Source organism: Pteronotus mesoamericanus, unplaced genomic scaffold (genome assembly GCF_021234165.1).
Source record: "Pteronotus mesoamericanus isolate MK-2021 breed Mesoamerican mustached bat unplaced genomic scaffold, CSHL_Meso_final contig_2, whole genome shotgun sequence".
NCBI lineage: Eukaryota > Metazoa > Chordata > Mammalia > Chiroptera > Mormoopidae > Pteronotus > Pteronotus mesoamericanus.
The window spans coordinates 28,680,748-28,699,698 of NW_026555084.1; the positions used below are offsets into that span (position 1 = coordinate 28,680,748).

The window sequence follows — 18,951 nt, forward strand, 5'->3', positions numbered from 1 at the left end:
AAGACACAAGAAGAGCTAACCAAAAAAGAAAAGATTGGCAAATTCATTGACCTTAAAATCTAATCTGTCCTTTAAAAGACACTGTAAGAAAGTGAAAAGATAAACATAAAAAGCTTAAGAAAATATTTGTAATATATATAACTGAAAAGGAATTAAAATGCAGAAGAGGTAAGAGCACCTGCAAATCAGTAAGATGTCTGATAATACATGAAATAGTAAAAGACACAAACATTTCAAAGAGGAAACAAAATGAAAAAGGTGTTCAGCAATACTAGAAATCAGGGGACTGCAGATGAAGATCACAAGGATTTATTTTTTAAAATCCCTAAGATTGGTAAAAACTAAAAAATGGACAAAATCTGTGTCAGAGCATGTCTCAAAAAAAAAAAAAATTATTACATTCTGCTAATGGTGCCAGCTGGCAAAAATACTTCGGTAAAAAATTTAACATTATTTTACAAAATTGAGCATACCCTGGAACCCAGAAATTTTACCTCCACAAAGACTCTAGGGAATCTCTCCCACCTTTGCTCCAGAAGATATGGCAAGAATGTTCCTAGCAGCAAGGATTCTATTAGTAAAGGCCCGGAAACACCTGAATGTCCATCTGCAGGAGAATGGACACATAGCAGTATATTCCCACAACAGAATTCTGTATATCAGTGAAGAAGAATGAACTATAGCTATAAGCAACATAAACAACAACAAAATTTAAAAAAGCAAATCCTAGAAGAACACACAGAATTTATTTTTTTTAAAGCTAATAAAACCCTATAGATATGATAAAATTATTTTTTGTTTTAAAGCACAGAAAGCAAAATCTGTGCTAGCGGTCACATGGAGTGGAGGTGACAGGCGGCTGAAACGAGGAGGAGCATTTCGGTGGGTGCCAGTTAGTGATGAGGGTCAAGTTCTTGAAGTGGAGATGTGTGAGGAGGTGGTACCATGACTATTCCTTAGTAGTAATATGCTTTACTACTTCAGTATTGTGTGTATAAACATACATATACGTACTTTTCCATTCTTTGGTATGTGTGAAACATAATTAAAAAGTAAAAAAGGAGGAAAATATGAATAAAATATGCTAGCTGACATTCACTGCAAAGGGAACCAAATTCCCAGTCCAATACTTACTGGTCAAGGGTCTTGTAATAAATATCCAGATCCTTGTTCACAAGCTCCGTTGTTCTCATAACTATCATCATTTCTCTATACTTTTCCTCGGCATCTCGAAATTGAGGTTTTTGAAGTTCTTTCTTAAAGTGAATAATTTCATCCTCATATCCTTTCTGTCGCCCTATTGCCAAACTGTGATTTCTTTTTATATTATCTATTTTTTCTTCCAAGTTCTGATGTTCACTATAAAAGGGGAAAAGGACAAATGAGGACCATTTTTAGCTTTTAATAGCCTGAAGTGGCACAGCCAGATCTCTATAGGGAGATAAATATCATCTGTCATTCTCTTTAGCAATCAGCACATGGTAACAGGGTCTCTGCTTGCTTTTTACTTGAGGCTTCAGTACAAAAGAAAATTTTCTTCTTTCCAAATCTCTGAAGCATCCAGGTTTCTATACAGTTGATTTTTATGTGCTGAATAAAGAACTCTCCTAACATGTGAGCAGTGAGGAAAATTCCCGAGTTTTAGACACTAAATAAAGAACTCCTGGTAATTAACATTAGAAATTCACAAACTTCTGATTGAAAACTGAGAGTAATTATCAACACCGAGGAGTTATTGAATAATAGATGTGATAATTTTATTTACAATGTCAAATATCATTTTATCTCAATTAAACTATTAATTTCTATAGTAATACCTACTAAAAGTTTATACTCCTCTATGAAAAACAAATTCTTAACAAGTATTAAAAAAAGCTTAACAGTGACTCAAAAAAGTAAGGTACCTAAACTTTTGATAACTTGGTAGATAACACAGGTTTTAATGTATGCTTTAAAAACCTTCACTCATTTTTCTTAAAGATTTTATTTATTTATTTTTAGAGAGGGGAAGTGAGGGAGGGAGGAAGAGGGAGAAATGTCAACGTCTGATTGCCTCTCTTGCGCCCCCAAACCGGGGACCTGGCCTGCAACCCAGGCAATGTGCCCTGACTGGGAATCAAACCAGCAACCCTTTGGTTCACAGGCTGGTGCTCAATCCACTGAGCCACATCAGTGATGGAGGTTTGAAAAAGATCAGTCGTACTTAATAGTCTGAATGGATGTAAAGATCATTGTCATGTACCAGGAATTGTAAAAATTAGGAATTATAAAAAGACATGGTTTTGGTCTTCAGTAGCAAAGAATAAACTGTTTCATTTAAAAGTTTCTTCTAGTCCTCACTTATGTGACTCAGTTGGTTGGGCACTGTTCCACAAAGTGAAAGGTCACCACTTTGATTCCCGGTCAGGGCGTATGCCTGGGTTGTAGGTTCGGATCCTGGTCGAGGCACATGCGAGAGGCAACCGACCAATGTTTCTCTCTTACATTGAAGTTTCTCTCCCTCTCTTTCTTCCTCCCTTCCCCTCTCTCTAAAAATAAAAGATAAACAAAAGTTTCCTCTAAAAGCTTTACTTTTTTCAACTTGCCACCGAAAGCACTAACATTTTAAAGGCTGCGGCTTGGGAGCTAGGATATCTGGGTCATATTCCTGGTTTTCATCAAAATTTCCTGTGATTTTTTTTCTGGGTCTCAGTGTCCTAATGTATAAAAAATGAAGAAGCTAAACATGAAGAGCTCTTCCAGTTAGAAAGTCTGATTTCCTCGTTATATAAAAGATTTTAAACAAGGGGTTAACCACTTGTAATGTATTATAAATTAAATTAAAATTTCAATTTACTGTATCCTTTAGAAAAACTTAAAGTATTCTTTGATTCAGATTTCTGTGTAAAGTCAGGAAGACAAATGAAAAATCTACAAGAAATGACTGAATGAATGAGAGACCTATATTAAATCAACTGAGGTAGTTCAAAAATCTATTTGGTGAGCACAACCTTTCATACCAGTCAAGTGCCTTAGCATCAACCGGGTTTTCACAGAATTTTTAAGACAACTAATTCTAAGGCAGACAAGGCAAGAATAGACTCTTTTGTGCTGCACCAGGAAGGCAGAACCTAGAGTTCTACAGTAAAACCAGATGAAAGAAAAATCAGGGTAATCTTCTACTAACCTGCCTGGCTGTCACATAATTACAACTGGGACGATGTAGAATGGGTCTCTAATGTCAAATCCCTTTGGCAATACTGCAGACTGCAGAAGCTCTGACCCAGGCCGACCTATAGGGTATGTCCTCCTTTTGCTTGGGACCATTATCTTATGAGGCAGGCTGGCAGGAATCTGGGGACTTGGCATTTGCAATCCTCCCCATCACTGCAGTATAACCATAAATTCTGTATCACTGCTTCAGTAATTTAATTCATAAGACCATGAAATATGTTTATATAAAAACTCCATCCACTTTCCTGTAAGCCTCAAGAAACACTGAGGCTAAAGACTTCTATCATGTTTAAAAAACATATACTGAATGTTCTTCACAATTCAATAATAGACCTTTAAAGACTATTTTTTAAAACATACTTTTTCATTTGCAAAACTTGCATTTGACCCATTTCCTTCAAATGTCGTTTTCTTTCTTCTTCAACTTCTTTTAGTTCTTCATTTCTTTTTCTTAATGTAAGGTTATCCTGCAGCCATCTTTCTTGTATCTAAATGTAAATATTAAACCAGTGACTAAAGATGATGAAGTTACCAACATATGACTTGTAACGGGCAGCTCCCGACAGGCAGTGCTCACCCTGCCTTACTGAGGGTCATGCTAACCCAACAGAGGGAGAGTAAGCCGGTGCGAAGGCATCTGCAGCCTGGCTAACCGGGATGGCACACAGATACACAAAACAGAAATATACCTGATGAGATAAAAACTCTAACTCTGTATTTAAGTGTTATACCTATACCCCATTGGACTATCCTGCATAGGAACCCCACAGTGACATCTACTGATCTAAAAGATCACTAGACAGTAGTAATACTAGTATCAAAATCTCCCTCCAAATTTTTTGCCTAGTTGTATTTATCTCCTAACATGTGCCAATACTATTAGATACTAAGTATGTCAAATAAGAACTTTACCTTCAAGCTAACAAATAATAATCATACAAGGCAGTAAGAAGTGCCAAAAGTACTAAATATCTATATATTTGATGATACTTCTGTGGCTAGTGAATTGAACTGAAAATTTAAAAGGTTGGCTGTTCTTATTGAGTAGTTTTGTCCTTAAAAGAAAGCTAATCGCTCAGCAGCAGCAATACCAACACGATTATTTCAGTAGGTTTCCCAGTGACTACAATGAACTATGTTGTCAAGAGACAAACATTAAGAACAAAATCATAATTTGCTGCTTTGAAATTCAGAGAAAGAATTTCCTGCAGAAACGATGTTGGTTTGGAGTATAAAAAAGATGAGAGTATAGAAAACTCATCACAAGTTCACAGTCAAAACTTCTCAAAAAGAGCTAGGACCCTCCTTCAGGAAGCCTTGCAGCTGAGATAAACTTAGTCATGTGGGAAGTGGGAGGGAGAGGCAGATCTCTGGCAAAATCTTATTGCCGACAGTAACGGCACAGAGTCACCAGCTGGGAGAGAAGCATGGTGGGACTTCACTCACATGCTTTGTGTTCATATCCAACCCTGACCATCTACAAACCACTATTTTGAGGGTTTCCCCCCAAATGCCATCAGTTTTCCTGGAAATAATAATATAAATATATACTTATCTATTAAAGGAATCATTATAAGCAGTTAAAGGGGACTAACTTGACACAGTTGGGAGTGGCTATGCTGTGAATCGTGGCCAGCTGCCACTAGTGCCTAATGGGGGGCTGCTTAGTGAGTGGTGCAGGGCTCACCAAGGCCAACTGCTGCTTGGCTGAGTTTGTGGATCTCTGACTTCAGGAAAGTTTGCAGCAGGTGCTGAGGCAGACTGCTGGTGTGGCAGAGCCTCTGAAAGAAGTTCGGGCAGGCTATGCAAGACGGGTGGGGCCAAGAGCATTAGCCAGGTTAACAGAGAGCTTAGATTTGGTGCCGGCCTGCTGGCTGGGTGGAAAAAGTGCATGGCATCTGCCAGCACTTCGGCCCCAGGCAAGAGCTGCCATGTCCCCTGCACCTCCAGTCTTCACCCTGAAGCTAGTCAGTTTAGTCCCTCCCTATGTCACTGGGATGCCCTTGGAATTTTTCAAGCTCTTGCCCCTGTGCTGGAGCTCAGATTGAGTCTTTGAGGGAGTGAATCTGTGCTCGGGCGCTTTAAGACCTGCATCACCTAGGTCTCTAGCAGCCCGTTTTCTTTCTTAGACACAATACCCACTGGTTTTCACAGTCAGATCATATGGGGACTCTTCCTGGCACTGGTGCCCTGAGATGGGGGCCTGGTGTGGAGCTGGGACCCCTCCCTCCTCAGCAGGGACCTCCACAGCCGAGACATCCCTCCCAATCCTTAACCACCACTTTGGGTGTAAGACCTGCCCATTCCATACCTTTGCCCCTCCTACCAATCTTAAGGTGGCTGCTGCTTTATATCCTTAGTTTTAGGCATTCTGTTCAGCTAGTTTGTAGGTGGTTCTCAATGATGGTTGTTCTATAATTTAGTTGTAATTCTGATGTAACATAGGTGGAGGTGAATGCATCATTTTCCTATTCTGCCATCATGATAGGTAGCCACCATGAAAGAACTCGTGAATGGGCTACCACATATTTGAGATTGATTTCTGGCATAAAATAATGCTCCTGGTTTGTTTTCTTTCATGGTCACCAGAAAGCTAGGCATTTCTTTTAGCTCAGTTTGTCGCTTTTATTTTCATTTTGAAAGACAGTACACAGCATATTAATTAAACAGCATAGGCTTTGAAATCAAGTATACCTAGGCTCAAATCTCAGTGTTATACTCTTTCAAAGTGGATGACTTTGGGCAAATTAGTTTAAATTCTCTGAGTCCACTGTAACATGGTGATAAAAATGCCTGTCATACAGAGCTATTGTGAAGATTAAATGATTTAATGTATACATTCAGAACAGTGCCTGCATTTGTAATTGCCAATGGGTCAAATTTGTGTCCTTGTACCTTAAGCAATGAGAATTCCAATTACTTTCTACAAAATACAAAGTACCTGAGAAAGGCTGGAAAGACAATTTGATGCAGTTACAGCACATCAGAACTGTCTTTCTATCATACTAGCAATTTGACAAGGTAGGGCCAAATTCCTCCTCAGTTACTACTTTTTTGACCTTGGGTAAGTTAGATCATTTCTGGTTCCTTTCATGTGAAAAATGAGGGAGGCAGCTTATTAAACTCCCAAATATTTTTTTCTCCCATTGGCCAAATTTGGTAGGGTATAATCATGAAAATACATTACTATTAGGCTCCTCAACTCTTAGATACTGACGCTTGTCACTCAGCTCAGATGATAACTGATGCTTGCAGCTGGCCACCTAAAGGAAACACAGATTAGCTGCACTCTAGGGACCTGTGATGCAACAATACAATGAAGAGATGACAGTCCAATATCCACCAAAAATCTGGTTGGGAAATAGTTTTTATAGAGGACTGTCTGAAAGCTACGCAGTGCTCTGGCTCAGTGATTAATAGCTAAGGATATACATCAAAACCCTTGGGGTACTTAAAAGAAAACATATTTGCCTCTGCCCATACCCCAGAGAGTCTGATTTATTGATCTGGAATGGAGAAATAGAGATGTATATTTTTAATAAGCAGATTAAAAAAAATTGAGATGTGTAATTCATTTAACATAAAATTCACCATTTTAAAGTATGTAATTCAGTGGTTCTGGCATATTCACAAGGTTGTGCAACCATCACCACTAATTCCAGAGCACTTTATAACCCCCCCCAAAGAAACCCCTTACCCATCAGCAGTCACTCTTTAAATCTCACTTTCTCCTTCCCCACAGCCCCTAGCAACACTAATCTGTTCTCTGTCTCTGCGGATCTGCCTATTCTGTACATTTCATATAAACAGAATCATATAATAATATGTGGTCATTTGTGGCCTGCTTCTTTCACTTAGCATACTGTTTTCAAGTTTTGTCCATGTTATTGTATATAGCAATATTTCAGTCCTTTTATCATTGAATAAGTATTCCATTATATGATGTGATAGTTAATTTTATGTGTCAGCTTGACTGGTCCACAGGGCATCAGACATTTGGTCAAACATTACTCTGACTGTCTTTAAGGGTGCTTCCGGATGAGATTAACATTTGAACCTGGGACTGAGTAAAGAAGGCTGCCCTCTCTAATGGGGGTGGGGGTCATCTGAATGATTAAAACCCTGACTGTAACAAAAAAGCTGAGCAAGAGGTAAATCCTGTCTCACTCTGTGAGCTGGGGTAGTGGTCTTTTCCTGCACTGAACTCAAACAGAAACCTCAGCTCTTCTTTAGCCTCTCAGCTCTCCTGGTTCTCAGGCCTGCATAATCAGACAGGAACTATAATACCAGCTCTCTTGAGTCTCCAACTTGCCAACTACAGATGTTGGGATTTCTCAGCTTTCATGATCACATGGAGCCAATTCCTTATAATAAACATACACACACACACACACACACACACATATATATCCATATCCATCCATGTTCTGTTGGTTTTGTTTCCACATTTTGATTATTACAAGTAATGCTGCTATGAACATGTTTTAAATTTTCTTGGTTAAATACCTAGTAGTGGAAAAAGCTAAGTATTTTTGATGGGTGCCCCTTTGCTCTCTAAACACTCTAACATTTATTTTAGGCTAAAGTGACACTACCAACTATGGAACCCCATCAAGGGACATAAAGATGCTAATATACACATTTAAAAAATAGCCCCATGAAGTTTGTTGAAGACATGGGTTTTATCAATCTTTACAGTGTCCTTTTTGTAAATTCCTACAGAGATATTTTTCTCTGGTTGCAGTAGAGGGAAGTGGTTTCCTTTTAGCCCTGGGACAATGTGCATCTTACCTAATTGTGACTTCCTCTCTTCATGTGACTACTACAACAGACTCTTTAGCAAGCAAATCTCATGGCCTACATTTCATACATAATATGTCCTCACTTAACGTCATCAATAGGTTCAACAACTTTAAGTGAAATGATATATATTGAAACCAATTTTACCAAAGGCTAATTGCTATAAATACAAGTTAAGTTCCTAAGTGGCCCATCAGCATTTTAACAAAACAATGTTGTTCAAGAATCTGCTGTTTTACTGTTCTCCTGGTTTCATTAATTTCTTGTCCTTAGTTCCACATTGTCTCATTTTCATGTTAATTTAAAATGTTACTGGCATTGCTCTATGTATATTACTTATTTCTTATTTAACTTATAACTTACAACTTATTTCTATAACTTATTTCTGGAACAAGGTAGGTTATAGAAGTAAACTAATATAGTCAGATCCACTAAGTTTAGACTATCAACTTGAAAACGGTCAGACTGGTAACTCTTACTCATCGTAGTTTATGTATATGAAGAGATATTACTGATTTATAGATTATGATTTTAAATAGGCAACCCTCATATAAGCTAGTGACAGGTAACTATTTTGTTATATGTGCATCATATAGTTATTCAGCATATTAGATGGCAGAGATCTGATTTACCTTTCACTGACATTCATGAATTTGAAATTCCTGTCACTATTGTCAGAGACCCTGCAGAAAAAAGGTATATGGCTAATCTTCAGAGATATTTAACCTCCACTTACACACAAGTGATTTAAACATTCAAATACCATAGTTTGTTTAAAACAGCAGGACGGAGAAATAGTGTAGAGGTGACCCTTGAACAACAGGTTGGAGCTGCACAGCTCCACTTATACACATATTTTCCCCAAAACATATGTGAATGCCTGTACTGTTTTTGATGTACAGCTGGGAACCTGCAGGTGCAGAGGGTCGCCTGTATGCACTGATATACACCAGGTTATATAGGTGACTTCAGCATCCTTGAATTTTGGTATCTGCAGGGGATCCTGGACCCAATCCTCCATGGATACTGAGGGACAACTAAGTTTTGGGGAAATTAAAAGTTATACATGAATTATCAACTGTGAGAGGTGCGTGGGGGAGGGATATCACTCCTAACCCCTGCATTGTTCAAACATCAACTGTTGTTTTTAAATTAGGTAGATTAATCATCATGCTTGCATAAGGCATGTTGAAGATAGTTTTTCTATGTGATTTTAATTATATTGTGGAATCGATTTCTTTAATAGAGAAAATATATGATATAAGAATCAACTAAAATGTCATTTAATATATAGATATTTTACTTACTGACAACTTTTAAAAATATATTATTACACTTCAATGCCTGTTTTCTGTAACATATACTGCCTAAAAATGTTAGAATAAATAAAAAAAAAATACAGGTATATGTAGGATATTTACTGACACAGTTTGCAATAAGGGAAAAAAGCAATCAAGTAAGTGATAGTTCATATACAAAAGAGACTATTTTATAATCATTAAAAAGAGTGTTATTGGACTTCTGGTCAAGATGGTGGCGTAGGTAGACATGGCTCAACTCTTTACACAGCCACATCAAAATTACAACTAAAATATAAAACAACCATCACTCAGGAACATCAGAAATTAAGCTGAATGGAAGTCTGACAACTACGGAATCGAGTTGAATGGAAGTCTGATAACTGCGGAATTAAAAAAACCATATCCATCCAGACTGGTAGGAGTGGTGCAGACATGGAACAGGCAGGCCCCACATCCACGTGGATAAAAGTTCAGGAGGAATATCTTAGGAGCAAAGAGTCCTAGACCCACACCAGGCTCCCCAGTCCAGGGTTCCAGTGCCAGGAAAGTCAGTCCCCAAAATTCCTGGCTGCAAAACCCAGTGGGGATTGAGTCAGGTGAAGAAACTGCTAGAGCCCCAAGCAGTTCCTTTTAAAGAACACACATATGCACTCACCTACTCAGACTCACTCCCGCTAGGCTCCAGCACCAGGGTAGCAGCTTGAAAGGCACCAGCGGTATATGGAAAGACACTGAAGTGCCTGGCATCAAGGTGAGCAGAGGCCACTGTCTCTTTGCTAAACCCTCCCACTACAGAACCAGTAAGCTGGTACCATATATAAGACTCCAACAACCTGGCTAACACTGACCCACCTTGGAGATCCCCAGAGGCTCTGCCCCGCCCAACTTACTGGCCCACCTCAGCTGCTTTTCCATAAGAATGGCTGGTTTTGGCTCCTAAATCTTATTAAACAAGCAATAGCTCGCTTCAGTGAGTTCTAGCAGCAGCCACATTAGAGTCACAGCTTGGCTTTGCCTGAGAATCCCCAAGCCCTGCGTAAGTAGCAGTCATCTTAGACTGCTTTACAGCACAGGTGGAGACTGACCTTGGCCTGCACCACCCGAGAAACCCCAGGGACTGCACACCCAGTGCACAGCTACAGATCACATAGGAGCATCACCACCCTGCCCACCCTGCCCTGCACAGCTGATCCTCCATAGAGAGTGGAGGTTGCTGGTCAGTGGTCACAGCCAGTTCTTGCAGCTGACTAATCTGGTAAATCTCTCCCACTGATCTGCCAACAGCAACCAAGGCTCAACTGAAAGAGGAGGGTGTACTTAGCCCACACGAAGGGCACACCTTGAGTACCCAGCCTGGAGACAGCAGAGGCTGTGCCACTGGACCCTACAGGACACCTACTACATTGGGCCACACTACCAAGAGAGGGAGCCAAAGCAGTTCTACCTAATACATAGAAACAAACACAGGGAGGCTGCCAAAACAAGGAGACAAAGAAACATGGCCCAAATGAAAGAATAGATCAAAACTCCAGAAAAAGAGTTAAATGAATTGGAGATAAACAATCTATCAGATGCAGAGTTCAAAACACTGTTTATAAAGATGCTCAGGGAACTTAGTGAGGACCTCAACAGCATAAAAAAGATCCAGTCAGAAATGAAGGATACACTAATTGAAATAAAGAACAATTTACAGGGAAACAACAGTAGAGGGGATGAAGCCAAGAATCAAGTCATTGATTTAGAATATATGAAGCAAAAAACAACCATGCAGAACAAGAAAAAAGCATCCAAAACAATGAGGATAGCATAAACAGCCTCTGGGACAAATTCAAGAGGTCCAACATTCACAACATACGGGTGCCAGAAGGAGAAGAAAAAAACCGAGAAATTGTAAATCTATCTGAAAAAATAGTGAAAGAAAACTTCCCTAATTTTCTAAGGTGAAGGAAATAGACATGCAAGTCCAGGAAGCTCAGTGAGCCCCACTTATGATGGCTGCAAAGAGGCCCACTCCAAAACACATCATAATTAAAAGGCCAAAGGTTGAAGACTGTCTTAGTTTTAGAGAGGGGAAAGGAGGGACATAGAAAGGAAGAGAAACATCCATGTGCAAGAGATATCAATCAGTTGCCTCTTGCATACCCCTAACTGGGGACCTGGCCCACAACCCTGGCACGTGCCCTAACTGGGAATTGAACCAATGACCTTGTAGTTTTCAGGCCAGTGCTTAATCCAGCCAGGGCAGATAAAAGGAGACTCTTACAAGCAGCAAGACAAAAGGAGTTAGTTACCAGGTGGTTAGTTGCCAGATGGGAGTGGGAGAATAGGTGAAGAGGTGGGTTAAGAAGTACAAATAGGTTGTTACAGAATAGCCACGGGGATGTAAAGTACAACACAGGAAATGGAGCAGCCAAAGAACTTACACCCATGACCCACGGACACGGACGATGGGAGGGGGATGCTGCCTGAGGGAGTGGGGGGCGCTGGGCGGAGGGGGGCAAAGGGGGGAAAATTAGGACAACTGTAATAGCATAATCAATAAAGTGTATTAAAAAAAGAACGTTTTCAATCTGTGATTTGAGTTGATATGTAAGAGTAAATTGCATTAAGTGGAAAAAAGCAATGTACAGGATATGAGTCATATGATCTCATCTATAAAAGTAAATGTATACACATATACACACATTATCTATCCACCTACCTGCTGGTACACGAGTAAGAAAGTTCTTTAAGAACTAATAAAAAGCTATTAACATTAATGACATCTAGGTGTGAGACTGAGAGTTACAGGAAGGGAGGGACATTTTTAGTCTTTTATGTTTAAATTTTTACCAAGTAGATTTTTTTTTAAAATTTTATTTTAATTTATTTTTTCAATCAAATAGATCTTTTATTGAAAATAAAAATGAATAAAAAGGAAATAAGAAAAGAATATGTTACTGGAATTGATATTCTCTACTGTTAGCATTTCTACTTAATGAATCTATTGAAATTTAGAGTAAAAAATAAAGAAAAGAATGGTATTGGTATAAGTGATACCATAAGCCACCACAAACCATGAGCAAAAAAGACCTACCTTCTGTGTATCAATATCTTGTCTCATGATTCCCATTTCCTTATTTATCTTCTCATTGTGTTTCTCGCTTTCACTTAGTTGAGCTATTACTTTACTAAGTTCAATTTCTTTTTGCTACAAAAAAGAAAATACGTTAAGCACAGGAAATAAAAATATAAACAAATAAGTTTTAAGTTTAATATTACCTTCTTATAGTCGTCTTTCCCATCTTGAATATATTTCTCAATGTTTTTCATATAAGCTTGAATATTTTTAACCTTCTCTTTGATATCATTCATCTGTGGAAAAATATTTATTAAATACGAACTGGTTGAGAACGAGGGCATAAAAAATTTATTTCTGAGGAAGTGTATTAAAATCACAAAAACTTAATAGGAGAGTACAGTGAAACATCGACTAGGAAGTTAGGAGCCTCGGGTTCTAGTTTTCATCACCAGCAAATTTTACCTCAGATAAGCTCATTTATCACCTTTGGAACTGGATTAAATAGTCTCAATTCTCATCTTTTACAGCTCAAGAAACAAACTAATTTAAGTTTAATCCTTATTCTAACAAGAATTTTTAATGTCAAGATTACATCACAAATCTGAAAATACTATTTATCTTATGCTTTTAATTTCATGTGAAATAATAATGTCCAACATGGTGCTCTGAACATAATAAAGGTTTAATACATACACTTGGTAATAAACATATAAGTGAAATCTTACTTTATCCTGTGTTATTTTGTTGCTTGTATTTTTTTTGTAGATTATTTCTTCTTTTTCCTGCTGGAACTTGTCGAGTGTGGTTTCCAAAGGGCTTATCTGCTCCTTAGCATCCTAAAAATATAAAATCAAAGTCTTACATATATTCCATGATCTTATCTCAGGCGTCAGACTTTATAGTCATCAAAGTGCTTTTCTATGTGCTAGGTTTTAAAAATCATCTCATCTGCCACTTCCAACAACTTTATGAGGACCATTATTTTCACCCCCTATTTCAGATGAGTAAACAGGCACAGACATGATCTGTCCAGGGCCACAACAGCCAGTAAATAAAGGAGCCAGGATTCAAATCCCATCCAGCTCCAGCATCTCCCTCGGAGCCATTACACTGTCCTGTCTCAGCCAGAGTCCCAATTCTTAATCTACACCATCTGCTCCCAATTATATGAACATGTAGCTTTGGGTATAGGTTTTTTGAGTCTGCAGGAGCCCATGTCAGCTCTATGTGATCAAAGAATAGGAAAGTTCATTCATTCCAGGCCTCTCTTTTAAAGACAGGACTATGATTACAAAGGACACTTTTGTCCTTAAGCTCAGTTTGCTAAGACTAAGTCGATACTTTATGGTAACACAAAAATACACTGTACACATTGATACCATTGATGTGTCCATCCCTAGTTTGGAAGGAAAAGGGCTCTGTAACAAACTAGTCTACTAATCTGAAGTCTGCATTATATGGCCTTGTAACATCTCTGCAACATACACACATGATATCCCCTGTTCAAAAACAACGATCCTTAAGCATTTTAAGACTCTGAAATGATTATTTAGTATTACTTCAATGTAGGTGTATTTTATCACCTTGGAAAGTGGTGAGGTAGAGTGGGAGGTCAAATGTCTTACATATCGGTAAACCTAACATCTGAAATTAACCCTGAAAATTAACCCTGCCTCTTACTAGCTACATGAACTTGAACAAGTCACTGAACGTCTAAAAGTCTCAATTTCTTTTCCTACAATAGGGGATTTAGTCATATATCAGAACTGGGTTACTAAGACACTAACCAGCTTATTGTCAAAGTGCTTTAGAAACACTAAAAAAATTACATAAATGTAAGGTAGTACTATTCTATATCATATTCTAAGCCTCTGATAATTTGGAATCCAAAAACACCTAAGAAATGTAGTAACTGCAGATTTAGTAATATATTATTTAGCGTGTACTGAATGTGTATAATTATGAAAACCTCAATAATTGTTTCTAAAATTTTTCAAAAACTTAATTGGTTGCGCCTTAGATTTGGTTACTCTAGACAAGGGATTCCAAATGGGTTCCATTCCATATGGTAACTCAATGCCTATTACTGTTTGGGGAAGACTGCATCTGGCATCAAACAGAAAACATGCTATGACCACAGGCAGCATCTGCTAAGGGTAGAGAATTTAGAGACAAAACAAACCTCATATGCAGGAATCCTTGTATGGAGGTAGCCAGCCACCACCTGACCACCTCCAGTGACAGGAAATTCACCACTAAATTAACCAGGCAGCCAGTTCCTTCTTATTATGACCAAAATCCTTCTCCCAGAAAACTTCACCTATTAGTACAAGAGTCCAGTCACCCAGGAACCACATGAAGGGTTATTGTGTCATTTTCATTTTATCCTCAGAATAACCATAATTCTATCCACTCTACCAATAAAGAGCATTCCATGCATTTGAACCAATTAAAAAAAAAAAACCACATACAAATGCTCTTACCTTTATCTCTCTGCATAAGGACTGAACTTCAGTGGTTAATTCTGCAGTTTGTTCCTCCAGTTGCTGACGACGTTGTAAATTAGCGGATATCTGAAGTTTCTCTGATTTAAGTTCATTTGTTATACTTCTCAGGTGTTGAATCTGTTCCTGCTGGTCCTGTATAAACTTACGATTCAATTCAATCTTACTGGAAACTGCACAAAAATATATGGACACAGTGATTAACGTACGCGTACAGGAAATGCTATGAGCAGCATCCTTCGAGGTTTACATGTTGATGGAATTCCCAAAGACAATTGTCTATGGGTTCTACCCACTGTGATAAAAGTGCCACTAGACTCTCTCTAAGCCTCCAAAGGAGCTTTCTGTCGCCTCCTAACCACTCATAGGGCAGACATGATTATGAGTACAGCTCATTTGGTACTCATCATTCAAAATCTCCCACCATTCAAAATCTGTTGTGCAAAGCAAGGAAACAGAGGAGAAGGGATGCTTTTGAGGAAAAAAAGTGAATATACTACAGAGTGGAAGGAGGATAAGACAGTTCATCGTCCACATAACAGGTGTAAAATTTATGATACAAAGTATAAGCTGGCAATGTTGATGTCTTTAATGGGTACATGAGGAAACCAACTATATTACCTGTATCTAATTTGTGTTGTTTTTCTTGTTTTTCCTGGTTTACTTGTTGAACAGTTCTATCCAAGTCTAATCCTTGCAACTTAGCTGCTTGTTGTGCAATTTTTCTTTCAACATCTTTAAGTTCCATCTTAAGAATAAAACAAAGTTATTTCCTTTGTAGGTAAGAAACCTACAGCAATTTATAACTGCTTTCAGATACAATTTAAACAAAGTTGAACAGCATGAAAATGAAGTTAATTTTTAATAATTTCAATGACATAAGCAAAAGGAAGCAGGGTAAAAATGAAAACAAACAGGACTACTAGCTACGATTCATAATTTATGAATAATTCAGGATGGGGGAACTCTAACCATGACCTGTACCTGAATACCAGCTACCGTTTTTAACACTTTCACACTTCACGTTGAAAGTACCATGAAAGAAATTCTATTCTTCCCCAAATTACAATAAACGCACCTGAAATCTCTCCATAATTGTAACATCTGTCAGACACACTTTAGCACTTTCTTCTTCAGGCATTACTGTGCCCAAGAGTGTCTCCTGTTCTTCTATGTCATTCTTCAGGCGCTGTATGTCTCTATTGACATTCTGCAGCTTGTTTCTTAATTCTGGTATTTCCTTCTCTTTCAAATCAATTATGCTTTGCCTTAACAAAAAACAAATAAACAAAAATAAGCCACCTAATGTTTTCTCATAATGAGGCTGAGGTTATGTATTTTTGACAATAATATCACAGAAGTGATACTGTCCCTCTCAGGGCATATTGTACCAGTGGGCACTTATCAGTATGTCTCATTGCTGAAGATATTAAACATATTCACTTGGTAAAGATGGTGTCAGCCAGACCCATCCATTGTAAAGTTACTATTTTCCTTTTCATAATTAGGAGAGACACACTGAATGAGACTATATAAATATCCTGTGTCTCCTCAAAATTCTGCCCATTGATTTTAGTATCCATTGGTAGATGTTGCTTGCAACAGTATTACTGTGCTGTTTGTCAGAGATATTCTACAAATGAACTGATCACACCCATTAAAAGTGTCAAGATTATGCAAGACTGAAGACTGAAGAACTGTTACAGACATCAGGAGCCCAAGGAGAGTTAATCACCAGATGCAGCGTGGGAACCGGGGCAGAATCTCAAAACAGAAAGAGGACATTAATGGAAAGACTTCTGAAATTCAAATATGATTTATAATTTAGTTACTAGCATTATAACGATGTTAATTTCTTGATAACTGTATTATGGTTACATAAATGCTGATCATCAGGAGAGACTAAGTGAAGGGTATATGTGAATTCTCTATTATTTTTATAATTTTTCTGTAAGTCTAAAATTAAAAAAAAAGTTTTTAAAAATGATGGAAAGAAGGAAAATGCTCAGCCAAATGCTACATGGTTTATGGTACAAAAGCTGCCAACCCAGTTTACTGTTGCTACTCCAGCTAATGTGGCAGTACTAGCCCCATACACATATTATTTTTTGCTCTCATTACTTTATTAAACCCTTTTAGGGTTAAATAGAGAATAAGAGTAGTCACAATTTCCCCTGAAAACTAGTACGTCTTGGCAGCCTGAAAAGAGTAAACTCGGGAGCATTTTTTCTGTTTCGCCTTCTACATTCAAGATATCTGGGACGATCTGGGCCTACAGAAGACCGCCATTCCCTGAGGCTGAGAAACACGTCCCCGCCCTGCAGCTCACTAAACCCCACCCAACCTTCCAGGCAGTTCAGTCCTCCTTCTTGGGATGTCTCCCCTCAGAACCAGTGTTTTCTTGTCTCCCCCTCCTCTGAAGGTCTCCATCTACTCCATTACAACCCCATTTAGCACTTAATCATTGCCTTTCTCGTATAATTTCTTCTTTTCCTGGTTTAGCATCCTTCTTAAAAAATGGTTTTCAATTATGGTTGACATACAATATTATATTAGTTCCGGGTGTACAACACAGTGATTAGACAGTTATATAATGTACGAAGCTGACACCTCTAAAAGAATAAAACTTGTATTTTATCTTTTAAATAGGCTCTCAAGTTTATTTTGAAAAATTCAAAATTCTTGCCCTGCCTGTTGTGCTTCAGTTGGTTGGGTGTTTTCCTGCAAACTGAAAGGTTGCAGGTTCAATTCCTAGTCAGGGCTCATGCCTGGGTTGTGGGTTTGGTCCCCCCAACTTTACACAAGTTGGGGCTTGTATAAAAGTCAACCAATCGATGTTTCTCTATCAAATCAATGTTTCTCTCCTTCTCTTTCTCTCCCCCATTCTCTACAATCAACAAGCATGTCCTTGGGTGAGGATAAAAAAAAAAAATCTAAATTCTTAATTAAATTAAATTAGTACAATAAATTAAACTGGTTTCTCATGGGAATCTTATAACAAACCAAAGGAAAACTACAAACTCAAAGGTTAGCTCCTGCACACTTAATGATTTTTTAAAAGTCCACACTAGGACTAAGAGAATGCCAACATAAACTGATTTGTGACAAGAGAAGATCTATAATTTTTATACCACAGAAATGAAAAAAACTCCCTGAGTAAATATGAAGGTATGCGGACTGCAAGTAATTCCACGCTCACATAACTTCCTAAATGTTGTGGTCATAGATTACAAGTTGGTTTTAAATTATGTGCTCAGTACCTAAAAAGTCACAGAGCTACAATAGTCAAATGACGATCAAGCAGTCACTTGACTAGGGACATCTTTGTGGAGAACAACAGACACCCATTCACAATCTTAACCCTGTTTGTACATTTCACATGCACACAAAAAATCCCTAATTACTGTGGCCAAGGTTTTGGTGCCTTTGATGATTAGCTAAGATGCTTAAAAGTTAAGTATTGTAAGAAAAAGTCAAGATATTTCCTGAGAGATGGGCTACTGAGATCTATTAGAGTTCTGTTTTGCTTTTACATTTTTTCAAAAATCTCAATTTACCTATTTTTGTGACCGCATTTTTTCCCCCCAAAGGGATTATATGTAAAAGGGGCCAACAGAGAGATGGTATTAAAAATACCTTTTGGAGAAATGGTGAAAAATATTAGTTGAGCTTTTATTTAAATGAGGTGCTACAATACATCAAACTAAGTCAGTACTAAGCAAAATGATAAATGTATTTTCAGCCTCGGCCAGGTGGCTCAGTTGGTTGGAGCGCTGTCCTATATACAAGAAGGTTGTAGGTTTGGTTCTTGGTCAGGGCACACAGCTAGGTCGTGGGTTCAATCCCTGGTCGGGGTGTGTACAGGAGGCAACTGATTGATGTTTCTCTTTCACCTCGATATTTCCCTCTCTCAGTTCTAAATCTGTCAAAATTTCTGCCCTCAAGCCAAGCTGGAGGAATTAAACATACACACTCACAGAGGCAGCACAATTAAATCTGCCCTGTGACTAGATTAAGAAGCAAATTTACCTTCAGAAAAAAACAAAAAAGGAAACAAAAAGAAACAAAATAA

At 38.1% G+C, this 18,951-nt stretch overlaps 1 protein-coding gene across 1 annotated transcript in view; it reads right to left on the reverse strand.

The window, feature by feature from the left end:
• RAD50 (RAD50 double strand break repair protein) overlaps positions 1-18,951 on the reverse strand; it is a 70,727-nt gene that overhangs the window by 14,948 nt on the left and 36,828 nt on the right. The window contains exons 14-21 of the mRNA XM_054568492.1: positions 15,958-16,147; positions 15,501-15,627; positions 14,859-15,052; positions 13,101-13,211; positions 12,576-12,668; positions 12,391-12,504; positions 3,574-3,701; positions 1,135-1,359 (exon numbers count right to left, since the gene is read on the reverse strand). Coding sequence (XP_054424467.1) covers positions 1,135-1,359; positions 3,574-3,701; positions 12,391-12,504; positions 12,576-12,668; positions 13,101-13,211; positions 14,859-15,052; positions 15,501-15,627; positions 15,958-16,147 — 1,182 coding nt within the window. The remainder of the gene's footprint in view (positions 1-1,134; positions 1,360-3,573; positions 3,702-12,390; positions 12,505-12,575; positions 12,669-13,100; positions 13,212-14,858; positions 15,053-15,500; positions 15,628-15,957; positions 16,148-18,951) is intronic.